This window comes from Bos grunniens, chromosome 8 (genome assembly GCF_055505025.1).
Source record: "Bos grunniens cultivar Pamir isolate PY7600 chromosome 8, Bosgru_T2T1.0, whole genome shotgun sequence".
In the NCBI taxonomy this organism is placed as follows: Eukaryota; Metazoa; Chordata; class Mammalia; order Artiodactyla; family Bovidae; genus Bos; species Bos grunniens.
In genome coordinates, this window is record NC_141172.1 from 42,717,282 (window position 1) to 42,737,542 (window position 20,261).

The 20,261-nt window shown below is 41.9% G+C and overlaps 1 protein-coding gene across 5 annotated transcripts in view; it reads right to left on the reverse strand.

Annotated features, from left to right (window-relative positions):
- DOCK8 (dedicator of cytokinesis 8) overlaps nucleotides 1-20,261 on the reverse strand; it is a 233,481-nt gene that overhangs the window by 75,386 nt on the left and 137,834 nt on the right. For all 5 annotated transcript variants that reach the window (XM_086415413.1, XM_086415417.1, XM_086415415.1 and 2 more), the window contains 6 exons: nucleotides 11,217-11,334; nucleotides 7,434-7,504; nucleotides 6,238-6,376; nucleotides 5,537-5,638; nucleotides 2,354-2,449; nucleotides 1,475-1,709 (listed from right to left, as the gene is read on the reverse strand). In XM_086415413.1, the coding sequence (XP_086271539.1) occupies nucleotides 1,475-1,709; nucleotides 2,354-2,449; nucleotides 5,537-5,638; nucleotides 6,238-6,376; nucleotides 7,434-7,504; nucleotides 11,217-11,334 (761 nt within the window). The remainder of the gene's footprint in view (nucleotides 1-1,474; nucleotides 1,710-2,353; nucleotides 2,450-5,536; nucleotides 5,639-6,237; nucleotides 6,377-7,433; nucleotides 7,505-11,216; nucleotides 11,335-20,261) is intronic.

Genomic DNA, 20,261 nt, shown 5'->3' on the forward strand with positions numbered 1-20,261 from the left:
AAGCCATCCTAAACACAGTCTTCTGGGGGGCTCCCTCTTCCTCCCAAATGGATATTCACCATCCTCCCAACAGTATTCAGCTGTGTTCCTTTGAGGACTTGCGTCCTGTGCTGCTGCTCTTTGCTATATTTTATTGTAAGTCCTATTGATTATTATTGCAAAACCTACAACTCTAAGCACAGTACTGGCAGCATGGAGGATACCCAAAGGTAACTGCTAAGCTGGAAAACACAAAATAATACAAGCCCTGCTGAAAACAGTGGCAAACAAAGACGCCTACAGAAGCCAGTCTATTTCTGAAGCAGTTAGAAAAGCCACTGGACCCAGGCACTACACCATGTTATTTCCAAAGGAAGTCTTACACATTGTATTTAGGGTTCATTTGTTAAAAGTAAGCATTTAAGACAAGCAGTTGCCATGGCTGAGGGGAGGGGAGAATGGGGTGACTGCTCAGGATGAAAATGGTCTGGAATTAGGTAGTGGTGATAGCTGCATTTGGAGAAGGCAGTGGCACCCCACTCCAGTACTCTTGCCTGGAAAATCCCATGGATGGAGGAGCCTGGTAGGCTGCAATCCATGGGGTCGCTGAGAGTCGGACATGACTGAGCGACTTCACTTTCACTTTTCACTTTCACGCAATGGAGAAGGAAATGGCAACCCACTCCAGTGTTCTTGCCTGGAGAATCCCAGGGATGGCAGAGCCGGGTGGGCTGCTGTCTGTGGGGTAGCACAGAGTTGGACACGACTGAAGCGACTTAGCAGCAGTAGCAGCAGCAGATAGTTGCATTACCTAGTGAATATATGAAAAACCACTGAGTTGTGCACTGTAGTGAATTTTATGGTATGACATTATATCTCAATAAAAAATGGATCACACCACACTGAATTTCAATTTACAGTGTTCCTTTACTTCCATTTAATCTGTGTTATCTTATTTCTTTAAAACACTGGATTCCCTTGTTGTCAAATCAGCAAAAATGGTTCAGAGATAAAAGGAATCCATCAGTTACTGCGGGTGTGCTCAGTTGTGTCTGACTCTGTGACCTCATGGACTATGGCCCACCAGGCTCCTCTGTCCAGGGGATTTCCCAGGCAAGAATACTGGAGTCAGTAGCCATTCCCTCCTTTAGGGGATCTTCCCAACCCAGGGACTGAGCCTGAGTCTCCTGCATCTCCTGCACTGCAGGCAAATTCTTCACTGATGAGCCATCGGGGAAGCCCCCACCAATTACTAAGAATGGAATTTAAAGGACTGCCTTCAGTCATTCAACACATTTATTTTTTTAAAAAAATCTATAACTTTAAGCATCCTATATTAATGTTTCTTTTTTCAAACACCCAGGGAGTCTCAAAAAAAACAGCAGTGGACTTTGTCTCCTCTGGACTCACAGCCTCGATAGATCCCATTGGCCCTGCTCCCATGTTTCTAAAATAAGGCACTGCCTGTCTCTTCCCAGCCCCCCAAACCTCCTACCTGGCTGACCAGCGATGACCATGGGCTGCACAAACAGCTGGAAGAGCTTGTCCAGCACCAAATGCAGGAAGAGCACAAGGGGCTCTAGGCGGGAGGAGTTTAGGCAGATGATGCTGAGCTTCAGCTCATGTTCCAGTGCCGATTCACTGATCTTCTGGTCCAGCACACGGATGGGGAAGGTCACCTGGCTCTCCAGAGAGTGGCAGAGGGTGAAGAACTTCTCTAGATGGTTGTCCTGGGAAGGCAGATGGCAGGCCTTGTGGGTCTCATCCCATCAACCCTCACCGGTGGATTCATAAACACAATCAAATAGCAACTTCTAGGAAGAACCACTCATCTAGTGATTCAGAGCAGGAGGTCTAAGACATGGATGTTTCAGACCTAGGTTATGTATGACTTCTTCACAGAGTGGTGTGCATAACATAGATCCTCTCTATAATTATTAACTTAAGAAACATTAATTTGTACTCTGACCTGTTTATAGGCAAGGGCAAATACACCGGGCAAACACAATGCCAAAATAAGGGCCTAAGCCGATGCAAAACTCAGTCAGTGGCAGGAAAAGAAGGGAAAGTAGAACTGAAAAAAATGCTGGAGGAAAAATGGCAGCGTTACAGACAGAAACATCTGACAGTGCAGGTACCAGGCTGCTTCGAAAATTTTATAAGGTCTTTATTTCTTTCAACATTAAATAAAACCTAACAGGTTTTCAATTTCCCACACAGAACTAAAAGGTCTTTTTTTTTTTTTTTGGTTTTATCCGTGCACAAAGCTTTTCATTGATCTTTCATTGACCTGTCCTTAGGAGTCTCTCTGCTGCACCCCATCTTCATTATTAGTCTTTTGCTCTGATTTAAACTTGACCTTGATGTTCCTTACCTGGGTGTGAACAGAAGAAACAGCTTGCACTTCAATATTGAATACTCCCTTATGTCCTTCAGCCCATTTAATGGGAGGATTCTGTGAAGGGACTTTCTGTATTAAAAGGGAAAAATAAAAGCCGTTCAATTCCCTTTTCTCATTACTAACAAGGAGAGTAAAGTGACCTGGCAATAGATATCAGGGTTATACAAATATAAAAATTCCTGGAAAACACAACTTGGCCTTAGAGTTAGGAGCCCTGGATTCAAGTTCAGTTCTATACCAAACTAATTATTTTTACTTTGACAAGTCAGTGAGACTCTCTGAGACTTTGTTTTCTCATGCTGAAAGGAGAGGTTTGAAGTGAGTGATCTGTCAAATTTAAGCGTCCATCAGCAGATGGTAATCCTGATTCTAAGAATTAAAGTAATATCCTAATGATTTCTCTATTAATCAGGAAAATGCCAGAACAAAGTGTAGAATAAAAGGCATGAAATTTTAATGCTTTTGAGTGACTGCAGTTTTGTTCCCTTTTAACAAAATGTATCTGAGTAGCAGTCCTTCTAGGCTCCGGCTTTAATTACTCAAAATGACTTTTTATACCATTCATATGTCAATAGCCCCGCAGTCCTGCGAGACCATTTCTTGCCTTAAAATCCTGAGGGAATTGTCATCTTACATCACTGAGGGAAGAGGGCCCACGCTCACCCAGCCATGTGAGTGCGGGTTTTGTGTCTCTTGCATTTTAATGAAAGGGTGCATGCTGTACTTGCAAGGGTAGGACGTATGCATGGGTTGGGGACCTCTGGACACATCTCAGAGAGAGTCACAAACTGGGGTCCAAAGCTTGATCCAGCCCGCAGACAAGTGCTGTTTGGCCCAGTGTTGGAAACTTTGTTGAATTAGTAGCCAAACATTTGAAAATCAGACAAATTCACATGAAAGCCTGCTTTTCTAACATCTTTTGAGAACTGGAAGATATGAAGACATTGGTCTTACATCCCAGCATGGTCTGATCTGAAGAGCAGAGGGACCTTGAATGGGAAGACAGTCTCCAACATGAACAAATTCCACCAGGAACTGGCATTCATTAAAGAGTCTGACTCCTGTGGACACTGGAGTTTGCAGTAAGCTAAAGCAATACAGGGACTTCCCAGGTGGTTCAGTGGTAAAGAATCTGTCTGCCAATGCAGAGGACATGGGTTCAATCCCTGTAAAAGGAAATGGCAACCCACTCTGGTATTCTTGCCTGGGAAATCCCATGGACAGAGCAGACTGGTGGGCTACAGTTCACAGGGTCGCAAAAGAGTCAGACATGACTTGGTGACTAAACAACAAAAACAAAAAGCAATACTGACCATTAAAAATATAATATGAGCCATCTATGTCACTTAAAATTTTCTAGTAGCCATATTTTAAAATATATTTAATGTGAAAATAATTTTAATACTAGTGTCACTGAACCCAGTACAGCCTAAAGATTATGGTTTCAACATGTAATCAATATACAGAATGATGGATGAGATATTATACATTCTTTTTCTTCTATTAAGTCTTTGAAACCTAGTTTGCATTTTTATATTTATAGCACATTCAATTTGGACAAATCACATTTTGAACAGCCTCATGCGGCTAGTAGCAACTATACTGGACAGTACGGGTCTAAAGGATATTAGGAGATGCTGAGGGCATATTGATAGATAGCTTAGGGCAAGTAGGGAAAAGAACTAGTATTTACTTAAGCATTGCTTGATATCCATGATCTCATTTAATGTTCAGAGCAACTTTGTAGGCAGATATGGGCTAGATTTCATCTTTGAACCCCAGAGAGGGTAAGCAATTCACCCATGTTCACACTAGGGCATGGCAGAATCTGAGTTTTGAATAGAGATTTATCTGTCTCCAAATCCAGGTTTGTTTGGCATCATTAAAAAGATAATTGGGCATTCTAGGAAGTTAGAATGTACAGCTTGATGTTGAAAAGATGGTTTTGAGGACTTCAACAAGGGGCTGTATGTCCAAATCATAAAAAGCAATTAGGGAATGCCTGTGAATACATTCAGGAGACCAGTTTTGATCTAAAGAGGGAATATGCCTATGGCCCAGAGCAAAGGAAGCTTCTCTCTCTGGGGGGAAAAAAGGAAAACATAAAATGGGATAGCCTGGGGATGGGTGCTGTGCAGTCAGAGTAGGGAAGAAAGTTGACTCTAAATTTGGAACAAAATTCAAATTCCTCGGAAATTCTTCAACTTGAAATATGCAAGGAAAACAAAAGAGATGAAGAGGAACCTATAGATTAAGAGTCTTAAAAGACATGTATGTCAACCAATAGCAATGTATGGAGTTTATTTGGATCCTGATACATAAACAAACAAACTCTAAAAAAAATGACATTAATGAGATAATTGGAAGTTTGATCACTGACTGGATATTTGAGAATATTAATGAAATACTGTTAATTTTTAAGGTATGACAATGGTACTGTGATAGTTAAAAAAAAATCCCTTACCTTTTAAGGTAAAATACTGAAATATTTGTACAGGAAATGAAATGATGTCTGGTATTTGCTTCAAAATAATTCTTATTGATGTAAACCCACACCAACCAGACTGAGAAGCATGAGAGCTGGTGCTGGTGCAGGCAGAACGGAGCATTCACTGGGCTCCTTTGAACGAATGGACTGCAGCTGAGTGTGTGGGCAAAAGAGGCAGCACAGGAAACAGGAGGGAAAGACTGTTGACACTGGTATCTTTAGAGGAATAAGAGCCCCAATATCCACCTGAGGACTGTAACAACTGACCCGGAGGAGAAACTGATAGAATCTAGCATGGGAACCTTTTATAAGGACGGGAGCTGAGAGTGACCGTTAGCAAAGTGGACTGTATTTGCTTCCCTTTTAAAATACACTATTCTGAAAATCCCTCTGCTATAAATAATATAAGGTACAATGCTGCCTTGAATTTATCAAACATTCTGAATTGGTAATAATTTAAATGAATGAGGTTGTAAAGTCAGTTATTTCTCCCATCCTATCAGAACAATGTGCTCTCTGAAGACCTCCTGTGCTGACAGATGACAGCTGCCCAAAATGCACTGAGCATCCTTGGTCATGTATAAAGAAATGGGAAGTGGGTCTGGAAAGGTGGTCCAAGACCATGGCTGGACAGGAAACAGCTGATGGCCGGCCAGCTTGCTGGTTACCTCTGCAGAATGCATAGAGTAGTTGGGTGGCAGCTTTTCCAAGGCAACTGGGAGACAGTAGGATCCAGTTTGAAGACGTTCATTTAAGAGAATTGGCAGCCACTGAAACAGATGATGTAAAGAATAAAATGGTATTTATCACAGCAGATAATTCTGGCAATTTGTCTAGCTCACAATAATCAAATGCAAGTAAATGATGATTAGATATTGACCAGGGCTCTTTTGGGCAGTAATTTCTGTCAAGTTCTTTGCATTTTAAATTCCTTGAGAGCTCCTGAGATGGTATTATCAATGATTCACTGCTTTCAGAGCCAAACCAGTAGCATTTTTTTCTTTAAGGCTAATGTTTGTATGTGTCTAAACATCAAGGTTCAGTTTATCTTTTATATATTTTAAAGAAATAACTCTTTCTCCTTGGAGGAAAAAGTTATTTTTATATGTGAAGCACGCACACACACACACACACACACACATTTTGGAAATAATGCACATTGTAATGCTTTTTTATAAATGAGTATTCTTTCAGTATCGATCACCTACTACCTTTCATTCCTGAAATTGTCATTTGCTAAGTCAAGTCATCTCCGCTCTGCTACTTCTAACAGGAAAAAAGCAAGTGAAGAGAATAGTTGCTTATCTCTGCAGGTACCCTGGACGCACCAGCAACCACAGTGTGAATTTGCCAGTTGAAAACAACTCACTGAATATCCCAGGAGACTTTCTACTGAGTTTCCTTGCTTCTGCTGACAGCTGATATGATAGAAGGTGAACAGGAGGTGGTGATTTACTGTAAGCTTAGCAGGGAGCTTAATTTTCACTTCTTCATAGAAGTCAGGAGACCTGTTTCAAAAGTACATCATACATGAATAACTTTTAGCAAGAATGATGGCTGCTCTGACTATAAATTGTAACATCATGGACCCTCTGCCCCTCAGGATTTGCCTGCTTGGTGTTTCACTCTTCATTTTACATCAGCCTGCTTCTAGCTCAAAGTCCTTGAGATCAAGCTTATGTCACTGGATACACTTCACTTACATAAGGCTGCTCACAAACTAAAAGCTTTGTCAGGAAAAAAAAAAAATCCCTGCATAAAATAGAAAAATCCAACAACTTAATTTGGACAAGGGATGAGGTGTAGAGTCCTGCTCTAACCTCCTTGTCTATTTCTACCACAAGAACAGGGTATGACACTCGGCTGGCACTCGACAAAAATTTGGGGAAAACAAATGAAGGATGCAGGAAGGAAAGGGGACCTGATTTTACTGAATTATGAAGTCTGGGAGTTTACTAACAGCTTCATGTACATTACTCATTTAACCCTCATCTCAGTCCAAGAGGATAGGTTCAGAAAAGTACTTAAATGGGCCAAGGTTACCAGGCTGGGGTCAAATCCAAGTCCATCTGGTCCCAAAAATGTGAGTAACAGTTAAGACATTATTCTGTGACTCAATTTACCCACATAAAAATGAGTGTTCCATTTCTCCTTTGGTCAACTTAAATCTTAAAGCAGGTAGTGGCATAGTGTGGAGTGGTGTATAGAAAACAAGGAGACACAGCAAGGACTGGATTTTGCTTCTGGCCCCTCCAGTGTCTCAAAGCTAAGCAGGACACTTTTTTCTTTATGTAACAGCATAAAACCTCTCAGTATCACACTAGGGCGAAAGTTTCCAGAAAAGTCAAAACAGTATTAGGTTCTTGAAGACACATTCTCCCAATCACAGTTACTGGCAAAAACTGTCCGTCTGCAACACAGAATCAGGGAACTGGCATGGGCCATCTCTGTCCCTTAGTCCCTGAATTTTAAAAACTGGTAGGAGGAATCACCTAGAAGATTCAGAAAATCAAGGAGATAATGAAACAAGCTTGGCATACGTTTAGAACTGGGAAATACACTTACTTGTTATGGTATGTAACAGCTGTGTATACTTCCTGCAGAAATTCAGGGCCATTGGATTTTCCAAAGATGACCTGTTTGCCAGTATAGAAAGTGTCAAATTAACTGTGATATTCGAGTAAATCAAATCAACAATCATCCCAGTGGGATGCTCTGGTCTCATCAGATCAGATCAGTCGCTCAGTCGTGTCCGACTCTTCACAACCCCATGAATCGCAGCACGCCAGGCCTCCCTGTCCATCACCAACTCCCAGAGTTCACCCAGACTCACGTCCATCGAGTCAGTGATGTCATCCAGCCATCTCATCCTCTGTCGTCCCCTTCTCCTCCTGCCCCCAGTCCCTCCCAGCATCAGAGTATTTTCCAATGAGTCAACCCTTCGCATGAGGTGGCCAAAGTACTGGAGTTTCAGCTTTAGCATCAGTCCTTCCAAAGAAATCCCAGGGCTGATCTCCTTCAGAACAGACTGGTTGGATCTCCTTGCAGTCCAAGGGACTCTCAAGAGTCTTCTCCAACACCACAGTTCAAAAGCATCAGTTCTTCGGCGCTCAGCTTTCTTCACAGTCCAACTCTCACATCCATACATGACCACAGGAAAAACCATAGCCTTGACTAGACGAACCTTTGTTGGCAAAGTAATGTCTCTGCTTTTGAATATGCTATCTAGGTTGGTCATAACTTTCCTTCCAAGGAGTAAGTGTCTTTTAATTTCATGGCTGCAGTCACCATCTGAGGTGGTTTTGGAGCCCAGAAAAATAAAGTCTGACACTGTTTCCACTGTTTCCCCATCTATTTCCCATGAAGTGGTGGGACCGGATGCCACGATCTTTGTTTTCTGAATGTTGAGCTTTAAGCCAACTTTTTCACTCTCCTCTTTCACTTTCATCAAGAAGCTTTTGAGTTTCTCTTCACTTTCTGCCATAAGGGTGGTGTCATCTGAATATCTGAGGTTATTGATATTTCTCCTGGCAATCTTGATTCTAGTTTGTGTTTCTTCCAGTCCAGCGTTTCTCATGATGTACTCTGCATATAAGTTAAATAAACAGGGTGACAATATACAGCCTTGATGAACTCCTTTTCCTATTTGGAACCAGTCTGTTGTTCCATGTCCGGGTCTGACTGTTGCTTCCTGACCTGCATACAGATTTCTCAAGAGGCAGATCAGGTGGTCTGGTATTCCCATCTCCTTCAGAATTTTCCACAGTTTATTGTGATCCACACAGTCAAAGGCTTTGGCATAGTCAATAAAGCAGAAATAGATGTTTTTCTGGAACTCTCTTGCCTTTTCTATGATCCAGCGGATGTTGGCAATTGGATCTCTGGTTCCTCTGCCTTTTCTAAAACCAGCTTGAACATCAGGAAGTTCACAGTTCACATATTGCTGAAGCCTGGCTTGGAGAATTTTGAGCATTACTTTACTAGCGTGTGAGATGAGTGCAATTGTGCAGTAGTTTGAGCATTCTTTGGCATTGCCTTTCTTTGGGATTGGGATGAAAACTGACCTTTTCCAGTCCTGTGGCCACTGCTGAGTTTTCCAAATTTGCTGGCATATTGAATGCAGCACTTTCACAGCATCATCTTTCAGGATTTGAAATACCTCAACTGGAATTCCATCACCTCCACTGGCTTTGTTTGTAGTGATGCTTTCTAAGGCCCACTTGACTTCACATTCCAGATGCCTGGCTCTAGGTCAGTGATCACACCATTGTGATTCTGTGGGTCGTGAAGATGTTTTTTGTACAGTTCTTCTGTGTATTCTTGCCATCTCTTCTTAATATCTTCTGCTTCTGTTAGGTCCATACCATTTCTGTCCTTTATCGAGCTCATCTTTGCATGAAATGTTCCTTTGGTATCTCTGATTTTCTTGAAGAGATCCCTAGTCTTTCCCATTCTGTTGTTTTCCTCTATTTCTTTGCATTGATGGCTGAGGAAGGCTTTCTTATCTCTTCTTGCTATTCTTTGGAACTCTGCATTCAGATGTTTATATCTTTCCTTTTCTCCTTTGCTTTTCACTTCCCTTCTTTTCAAAGCTATTTGTAAGGCCTCCCTAGGCAGCCATTTTGCTTTTTTGCATTTCTTTTCTATGGGAATGGTCTTGATCCCATTAAGAGTGCTGAGTTCTACATGTGACCCAACTGATGCAGAAGAACTGGCTACAAAAATAAATTGAGACCTCAGGGGGCTACATCAGTGACTGAGGGCCACAGGCTTGTGAGACTAGAAAGCCAGTGCTCTCTCCATTTGCCTCTCCACCTAGAGGTCTGTACTACACGGCAATGTCAAAGGGTTGCATCCTCAGTGAGATCCCTTTTCCAGCCTCTTTTCCCTGGTTGCTTTGGTCATTGGGATCTTCACTGGCCACATATTTATGCTATTTAGAAAGACTCCTCTTTGGACACACATTAGCCCAAAAGGCCCATGACTTCACAAGTGGACTCACTTTTTGAAGAGCCTTCCCTTCTAGATGCAATAATGTCCATGCCAGGCCCCAGAGCTTGATGAGTGGTGAACAGGCTGGAGTCTGGCCCCTACTTGTCCCTGGCTGGGAACCCTGGCTACCATCAGGATCTGCAGAGTTGTACCCGGCAGCCCTGATAGACTTGCCAGGGTTGAGAGCAGTGAGAACTAGGGGAGTCTTCCTCCTAGGGTTTCCTCCCCACAACCATTGCAAGAAGATATGTTGTGCTGGGAAGGTAGGTGGGACATTAAAATATTGTTTACTGAATCACTTTACTGTATATATTGCAAACATTGGTACAACACTGTAAATCAACTATACTTCAATTTAAAACAATCTGGCCATTAAAAATTAATTAATTAAAATATGGTTTTATGAAAAGTGAATATTTGAAGAATGGGAGCACTGGAAAAAATGTCAATAGAATTCTATGACTTAAAACAGTAATAGCTAACCACCATTTCATTTATAGGCAGCTGGTTAAAAAAAACACAAATTCTGGGGTTTGGGGCTCCTTAGGGGACACTGCATTACATATTATTATTTGATTTATCTTTTACCTCAGGATGAAGATCCATTCCTAGAAGGTGTTGAGATGGTGTATTTTTATTGTTACTAGGCATCACTTTTTTTTTCAAATCTCTAGATGTGGACTCGGAGAAGGCAATGGCACCCCACTCCAGTACTGTTGCCTGGAAAATCCCATGGACGCAGGAGCCTGGTGGGCTGCAGTCCATGGGGTCGCGAAGAGTTGGACACGGCTCAGCGACTTCCCTTTCACTTTTCACTTTCATTCATCGGAGAAGGAAATGGCAGCCCACTCCAGTGTTCTTGCCTGGAGAATCCCAGGGACGGGGGAGCCTCGTGGGCTGCCGTCTACGGGGTCGCACAGAGTCGGACACGACTGAAGCGACTTAGCGGCAAATGTGGACTGGGGCTTGAGGAGATGTGTACCACAGCGTACAACTGGAAGTACGGCAGACACGGCCGACTCCCTGGGCCGGGCTCTCTACTTCCTATGCTGTAAGGATGGTTGGAACAAAGTCGTGATATTTTTCAGTCCTCTAAAATGATACGCGTTTCCGAATTTCACAGCTCACTGTGGAGTAAGTTTCGACTTAGGCTGACCCGGATTCCCTATCAGTATCCTGGCATCAGTATCCTGGAACCAGTAATGGACCAGCCACAAAGTGCTCTGCACACCCTCAGTGGTACTGGCCTGAATCAACACATACTGTAGCCTGACCAGCCCTGGATTTTGTCTGTGTGAACTGACAAGGAAGTTCAGCCCACCCTGCTTAGAGGCAAATGTTTATTCCCCTCCTTACTGGCATAGCACTGCTGGCATCCTCTCCACACATAAACTGGATTTTGATTGTGATGTTCCGGGCAGATGCTAGTTTGTTAGCAAAGTTCAGCCTCTGTGGGTAGACATACAGAAGGTTTCTGGAAAAGAAAAGATGAGGAGCCAATCAGTAAGATCTAGAGTCTATTTTAACCAAGTTGTTCAGGGGATGCTGAAGTCTGCATTCATAAGGTGACTGTTCTGAAGGAGATTTTCCTCTCAGAAGTGAACTACCTTTGGAGAATAAATGCATTATTGTTGATTCTTTGTCTTCAACTGCAGTGATCTGATAATAACCAACACTGTTCTCTGTTTTGCTACACAGACAGAGGTGTCTGCTGCAGCTGAGAAAGTCCTGGAATGTGGAAATCCGCCCAGAGGTAACTATATGTCTGATACAAAGATAAGAAAACAAAAAGGTTCCGCTCATTTTAAAAAGAAATCATGGCCACAGGCAATGGCCTAATTTCATTTCTCCTTTCTAATCCCACGTAGCACTTTTCTAAAAAAGAATCTTAATTGGGCTGCACCAGGCTACATGCAGTATCTTAGTTTCCAGACCAGGGATTGAACCTGTGCCCCCTGGTTCAAGTGGAAGAGCAGTCTTAACCACTGGGCGACCAGGGAAGTACCCACAGTTTCAACTTTTTATTGTCATGACATATTACACTGGTTTAACTTTCTTTTCTTTTCTAAGATGACAGTTCATCTAAGCCCAATTAGCTATGTAACATAATAATACAACACTATGAATAATATACTCATCCATTCAACAACTATAGGACAAATACTAGGCTGACTATAACTTTGTATATTTTTTCTTTCTATTTGCATTAGTACTACTATAATCCACTAAAAAGTAAGCTCCATGAGGGCAGAGATTTTTATCTGATGTTTTTGATTCACTGATGTATTCCCAGCACTACACTGGTGCCTGGGACACAGTAGGTGCTAAAAAAATTACTTGTTGAACAAAAGAATGAATGTATATACATTCAATTAATCATATTCCTGACTTTAAGAAACAACAGCGGTACTAATATTTATAAGTATCATTAATATTTATCCACAGACTGGTTTCAAATAGGAAAAGGAGTACGTCAAGAATGTATATTGTCACCCTGCTTATTTAACTTATATGCAGAGTACATCATGAAAAACGCTAGGCTGGAAGAAGCACAAGCTGGAATCAAGATTGCCAGAAGAAATATCAATAACCTCAGATATGCAGATGACACCACCCTTATGGCAGAAAGTGAAGAGGAACTAAAAAGCCTCTTGATGAAAGTGAAAGAGAAGAGTGAAAAAGTTGAAAGCTCAACATTCAGAAAACTAAGAACATGGCATCTGGTCCCATCACTTCATGGGAAATAGATGGGGAAACAGTGGAAACAGCATCAGACTTTATTATATTTTGGGGCTCCAAAATCACTGCAGATGGTAATTGCAGCCATGAAATTAAAAGACGCTTATTTCTTGGAAGGAAAGTTATGACCAACCTAAATAGCATATTCAAAAGCAGAGACATTACTTTGCCAACAAAGGTCCGTCTAGTCAAGGCTATGGTTTTTCCAGTGGTCATGTATGGATGTGAGAGTTGGACTGTGAAGAAAGCTCAGTGCCGAAGAATTGATGTTTTTGAACTGTGGTGTTAGAGAAGACTCTTGAGAGTCCCTTGGACTGCAAGGAGATTCAACCAGTCCATCCTAAAGGAGATCAGTCCTGGGTGTTCATTGGAAGGACTGATGCTAAAGCTGAAACTCCAATACTTTGACCACCTCATGCGAAGAGCTAACTCACTGGAAAAGACTCTGATGCTGTGAGTGATTAGGGGCAGGAGTAGAAGGGGACGACAGAGGATGAGATGGCTGGATGGCATCACCGACTTGATGGACATGAGTTTGAGTGAACTCCGGGAGTTGGTGATGGACAGGGAGGCCTGGTGTGCTGCAGTTCATGGGGTCGCAAAGAGTCGGATGTGACTGAGCGACTGAACTGAACTGAACTGAATATTTATCCTAAGACGGGTAGTTTCTTTAATTTTCAAAATTATCCTATAGATAGATACTATTTTCATGGCAACACCCCCACAACACAAATGAAAAAAAAAATGATATAGTTAGGAAACGGCAATCAAGAGCTGAAGTCAGGCACTCTGGATACAGAGTCACTCTGTTAACCTTATTCAAGCTCTATTCTTGTCAGATAAGGCTGCCATTAAATAAAATGATAAGAATGGCCTTTTCAGACTATTCATGACATCTCTCAGGCAAGCTTGCCTTAATTCTCGGGATCTCATTAACAGCTGAGCGTCAACAGTACACCAAAGGCTGATTTGACTGTGTCATGCTGGGAAAGTCTCCTGTCTTCCTCACTCTTGGTCCACGATTCTAAATCCTAATTACACATTCTCCCCAAAAGGACATATTCTGGCCCCAAAGGCTTCAGATGACAAAACAACCTTTGTGTGAACTAGATTATCAAGAGAACAGTGATCAAGAAGGAGGACCAGGTGACCAGATTTTTCCCTCTGTGAATAAAGGTTCTCATGATACTTTACAAGGGTTTGCATATTAATCCATACCAGAGCTTCTCAGCCTCACCACTACTGACATTTTGGACTGGATAGTTTCTTGTCATGGGGAGTTTCCTGCACATTGTCGGATGTTTAGCAGCATCCCTGGCCTCTACCCACTAGATGTTAGTAGTATCTCCCCTCTACTCAGCTGTGATGAGTAAAAATGTCTCCAGACATTGCCACATGTCCCCAGGAGTGGCAAAGTCACCCTCACTTGAGAACCACTGACCTATACATGTGAATTTTGCATTACAAATCTATATAACTATGCTGGCAAATTTCCTATCTTTAACAGATATAATCAGTGCATCTAGTGGGTCCATACTCACATGTAAAGGGTTTCCATTGGAAAAGTATAAAGTCAATACTCAAGAATTAGGCAGAAGAAAATTTTTAATGTTTGATTTATGATGTCAGAGGTAGTCAGGGACTGAAAAACCAAAAGACAAAGACTTGACTGACACTGTTGTTCAGTTCTATCCTCTTCATGATAACCTCCCCCTTGTGGGTGTGCATTGTGTGTGTGCACGAATGCAAGCAAATAGTCTTCTGGACCAATATTTACATAAATCCATGAATTTACCCCATGGATCTTTCTTGCTACAACAGTATCAACAGTGACAACACTAATAACCACAACCCTGCAAAGTCTCAAGGACTAGGCTAGTGAACCTCCGTCTGATGGACACGCAGATGAGAAACTGAGGCCCTGAGAGGTAAAGTGACAGTTCACTCCATGAATTAGCCTCCAAGTGGGCACAGAGTCCAGTTCGGCGCTGACTCTACAATGGCTGTCTCAGGGATGCCTTGCAAATCTTGCTCAGTCACACTGAGGGACCCCACCTTCGATGCAGGCAGATGGAGCTGAACTTCAGAGGCCATCAGGAAGGGTCACAGATTAGTAATGAAGGCAGAAGGCAGTTCATGGTTGGCAACACAGGTGTCCATGTGGCTTATACACTCCTCTCTGCTTGCTCTCGGTCATCTCCGCGGCCACCACACCCACCAGCAGAGCCAATGTTTACTGAGTGGCCGTGTGGGGAGTGGTTAAGGGCTCTGAAGTCAGACTTGGGCAAGCTGCTTAGCCTTTCCAAAGCCTTTCCTAAGCTAACCCCAGTGGGGTTAGTAATTGCACCCACTTCCTAGGGCCATAGGGAATGTTAATGAAGAAGAACTTAGTGATAGCGAGGTGATGAGTATTATTTCCACAGAGCTAAAGTGAGATACCCACCCCAACCTACACCCTCCGCTCCAGATTATCCTCATTTCTCACCTGGATTTCCACAGTGCTTTCTGCATTGCTTTCTCTTCTAGATTTGCCCCATTCACTGGACTCCTTATATGTTGGTTAGAAGGATCTTTCCAAAGTGTAAAACGGATGATGTCAGGTGCCTACAAGAGTTCCTAAACGTCTTCTCATGGGCCTACAAGATCTGGCCCTTGGCAATTTCTCTGATGTTACCAGGCATCACTTTCCCACACTGGCCTTCTTTAAGGCCCAGAATATTTCAAACTCATTCTCACCTTGGGGGTTCCTATACCTGCAGTTTTCTCTGCCTAGAAGGGCGTCTCCTGGTTCTCTAACTGACTCATTCCTTCTCATCTCTGGGGTTTTACCTCACATGTCAGATCCTCAAAGAGGTCGTTCTCCCATCCTACTTAATTGGGCCACTCCGTTCACATATTTTCTCTCTTTTATAATTATATGATGATCATACATACATATGCTTACAAAAATAATTGATTATGAATAATGATTATGAAAATACATGATTATGAAAATAATATATGTATCCATTCTCTTCAATCTTGAATACTTGCAAAAGTACAGAAAAGTAGAAAGAATAAAACAACAACAATTTGATATCCCAACACAAAATTACTGACAAGGTTAGCATATGTCCTTCTAGTCTTTTCCCCTCTATATGTTAAATATTTTATCTACATATTTATACACAAAACTTTAAAAAAAATTTTGTTGTCATTTAACACTGTTCAGTTATGATCATTTTCTGGTGTCACTAAACATTTGCTTTTTGGCCATACCACATGGCATGTGGGATCTTAGTTCCCCAACCAGGGATCGAATCTCACGCCTGCACTGGAAGGCAGAGTCTTCACCACTGGACTGCCAGGGAAGTCATTAAATAGTTTCAATAAACATGATTTTAATGGATGTATATTATCCCATATTATGAATGTGCCATCATTTCCACAGTCTCAAAAAATAAGCAGTAAGATTATTTCCTTTTCTTTTTTTTCAATTCTAAAGTTAGAATGAACACTTTCTATATCTTGCCTCTCTGCAATTCAGGAAGAATCCCTTTTAATTCTAAATAGTTCAGTTTCTTCATCTTTAAATTAATTGAAAAGATACCAATCAACCTTTCTTTATGCTGTGCTAGAAGAAATAATGAGCCAGAGTTCATAAAAATGCTTTGAAGTAGAGAGATGAAAGGGTCTGTGTAAATCACAATGGAAAAGCCCAGCAAGCCTGGATAAGCAAGTCAGCTGTCAGCACACTTGTCTCCTACATCCCAAGCCAGGGCACCACCTACCTGTCCTACACGTCTCCCAACACCAGTCGACAGTTTTGCACGTGGCTTCCAAAGGGGTTGCTGGCCCCTACATTCAAACATCATTATCATGGGCACTCAGCATTCTGCCCTGTATGAATGTACTTTCTGCAGAATACAGAGCAGGAAAGAAACATCCAGAGAATTTAGTCCACATTCCTTTTCTGTCGACCAGAGACTGACTAACCCAGAGAGGTTAAATGATTTTGCCTAAGAATTTTTTTAAGAATATGCATTTCCCAAGGATCATCATAATTCTAACTGGCAAGAATGCTAAGTGATATGTTTTGTTAAATCTGCATGATTTCTAAGAAATGAATGTAAGAAAATAAGTGTTTTCTCTTGGAAGGAAAGATCTACCTACAGGGTGAGTAATCCACAGAGCCTCAACCAGATAAGAATAATTATCAATAAACTGATAAACAGCCTCATACATTTTATATATGGTAAATTATAAGTGTGTGTGTGTGAGTTGCTCAGTTGTGTCTGACTCTTCGCAACCCCATGGACTGTAGCTTGCCCGGCTCCTTTGTCTACGGAATTCTCCAGGCAAGAATACCACAGTAGGTAGCCATTCCCTTCTCCAGGGGATGTTCCCAACCCAGGAATCAAACCCAGGTCTCCCGCATTGCAGGCAGATTTTTATGGTCTGAGCCACCAGGGAAGACCGAGAATTACATTATCTAATGATTTTTGAGAATGTCAACTATAACTGAACTAGGAATCCCTTGTTACTGCAAAGTTATTTCAGAAGTTTTAGTAACTACAGGCCTGATGTAAGTGTAGGCATTTAGTATAATCTCATCTTTTCCCAAATGTGGGCAAAAAGCCTTCTCTTCAGTCAGGTGCATCACAGCACAGAAGGGGACGTTTAGTATTCATCAACAATTTTCTTTCCAAAGCCACTTCAGATGGCTTCTCTTGATTATAAACTATTTTAGAAACTTCAAATTCTTTCCATTGATTCAGCAACAGCCCCTCAACTTATTTTTAAACTGTTGGCATTGAGCAGCTCCAGGAAGTCAGAAGTTAACTTGTGGAATCTGACCATTATTAGATCCAATTGTTGACAAAACTCTCTCTGCTCTTTATGGTTTTGGGATCATCCTCTATTTCTTTTGCTGAAAACAGGTTAACTCAAGGGACCTTGACGTCTTTGAAAGCCACAATGCCAAAAACATCACTTTGGTTTCTCCTCCGTTTAGCCTATCCTTCATCCAGTGCAAGGAAACAAAGAGAAAAGCTGCCCTACAAAACAGAAAAACAAACTATGGAATGGAAGAAAATATTTACAAATGATACAGCTGACAAGGGAATTATCTCCAAAATATACATACAGCTCATATAACTAAAAAAAAAAAAAAAAAACCTAATAAAAAAATGGGCAGAAGATCGAAACAGACATTTCTTCAAAAAAGACATACAGATGGCCAATAGGCACATAAAAAGATGCTGCTGCTGCTGCTAAGTCACTTCAGTCGTGTCCAACTCTGTGCGACGCCATAGACAGCAGCCCATCAGGCTCCCCATCCCTGGGATTCTCTAGGCCTAGAAAACTGGCGTGGGTAGCCATTTCCTTCTCCAATGCATAAAAGTGAAAAGTGAAAGTGAAGTCGCTCAGTCATGCCTGACTCTTAGCAACCCCATGGACTGCAGCCTACCAGGCTTCTCTGTCCATGGGATTTTCCAGGCAAGAGTACTGGAGTGGGTTGCCATTGCCTTCTCCTGAAAAGATGCTATACAATGCTAATTATTCAGTTCAGTTCAGTTCAGCTGCTCAGTCGTGTCCGACTTTTTGCGACCCCATGAACTGCAGCATGCCAGGCCTCCCTGTCCATCACCAACTCCCGGAGTTCACTCAAACTCATGTCCATCAAATCGGTGATGCCATCCAGCTATCTCATCCTCTGTCTTCCCCTTCTCCTCCTGCCCCCAGTCCCTCCAGCATCAGGGTCTTTTCCAACGAGTCAACTCTTTGCATGAGGTGGCCAAAGTACTGGAGTTTTAGCTTTAGCATCAGTCCTTCCAAAGAAATCCCAGGACTGATCTCCTTTAGGATGGACTGGTTGGATCTCCTTGCAGTCCAAGGGACTCTCAAGAGTCTTCTCCAACACCACAATTCAAAACCATCAATTCTTCGGCGCTCAGCCTTCTTCACAGTCCAACTCTCACATCCATACATGACCACTGGAAAAACCATAGCCTTGACTAGATGAACCTTGGTTGGCAAAGTAATGCCTCTGCTTTTCAATATGCTATCTAGGTTGGTCATAACTTTCCTTCCAAGGAGGCTTTTAATTTCATGGCTGCAATCACCATCTGCAGTGATTTTGGAGCCCCAAAAAATAAAGTCTGACACTGTTTCCACTGTTTCCCCATCTATTTCTCATGAAGTGATGGGACCAGATGCCATGATCTTAGTTTTCTGAGCTTTAAGCCAACTTTTTCACTCTCCTCTTTCACTTTCATCAAGAGGCTTTTTAGTTCCTCTTCACTTTCTGCCATAAGGGTGATGTCATCTGCATATCTGAGGTTATTGATATTTCTCCCGGCAATCTTGATTCCAGCTTGTGCTTCTTCCAGCCCAGGTTTCTCATGATGTACTCTGCATATAAGTTAAATAAGCAGGGTGATAATATACAGCCTTGACGTACTCCTTTCCCAATTTGGAACCAGTCTGTTGTTCCATGTCCAGTTCTAACTGTTGCTTCCTGACCTGCATATAGGTTTCTCAAGAGGCAGGTCAGGTGGTCTGGTATCCCCATCTCTTGAAGAATTTTCCACAGTTTATTGTGATCCACACAGTCAAAGGCTTTGGCATAGTCAATAAAGCAGAAATAGATGTTTTTCTGGAACTCTCTTGCTTTTTCCATGATCCAACGGATGTTGGCAACTGGATCTCTGGTTCCTCTGCCTTTTCTAAAACCAGCTTGAACATCTGGAAGTTCACAGTTTACGTATTGCTGAAGCCTGGCTTGGAGAATTTTGAGCATTACTTTACTAGCACATGAGATGAGTGCAATTGTGCGGTAGTCTGATGCTTTGGCATTGCCTTTCTTTGGGACTGGAATGAAAACAGACCTTTTCCAGTCCTGTGGCCACTGCTGAGTTTTCCAAATTTGCTGGCATAATGAGTGTAGCACTTTCACAGCATCATCTTTCAGGATTTGAAATAACTCAACTGGAATTCCATCACCTCCACTGGCTTTGTTCGTAGTGATGCTTTCTAAGGCCCACTTAACTTCACATTCCAGGATGTCTGGCTCTAGGTCAGTGATCACACCATTGTGATTATCTTGGTCATGAAGATCTTTTTTGTACAGTTCTTCTGTGTATTCTTGCCATCTCTTCTTAATATCTTCTGCTTCTATTAGGTCCATACCATTTCTGTCCTTTATCAAGCCCATCTTTGCATGAAATGTTCCCCTGGTATCTCTAATTTTCTTGAAGAGATCTCTAGTCTTTCCCATTCTGTTGTTTTCCTCTATTTCTTTGCATTGATGGCTGAGGAAGGCTTTCTTATCTCTTCTTGCTATTCTTTGGAACTCTGCATTCAGATGTTTATATCTTTCCTTTTCTCCTTTGTTTTCGCTTCTCTTCTTTTCACAGCTATTTGTAAGGCCTCCCCAGAAAGCCATTTTGCTTTTTTGCATTTCTTTTCCATGGGGATGGTCTTGATCCCTGTCTGCTGTACAATATCAGGAACCTCTGTCCATAGTTCATCAGGCACTCTATGTATCAGATCTAGTCCCTTAAATCTATTTCTCACTTCCACTGTATAATCATAAGGGATTTGATTTAGGTCATACCTGAATGGTCTAGTGGTTTTCCCTACTTTCTTCAATTTAAGTCTGAATTTGGTAATAAGGAGGGA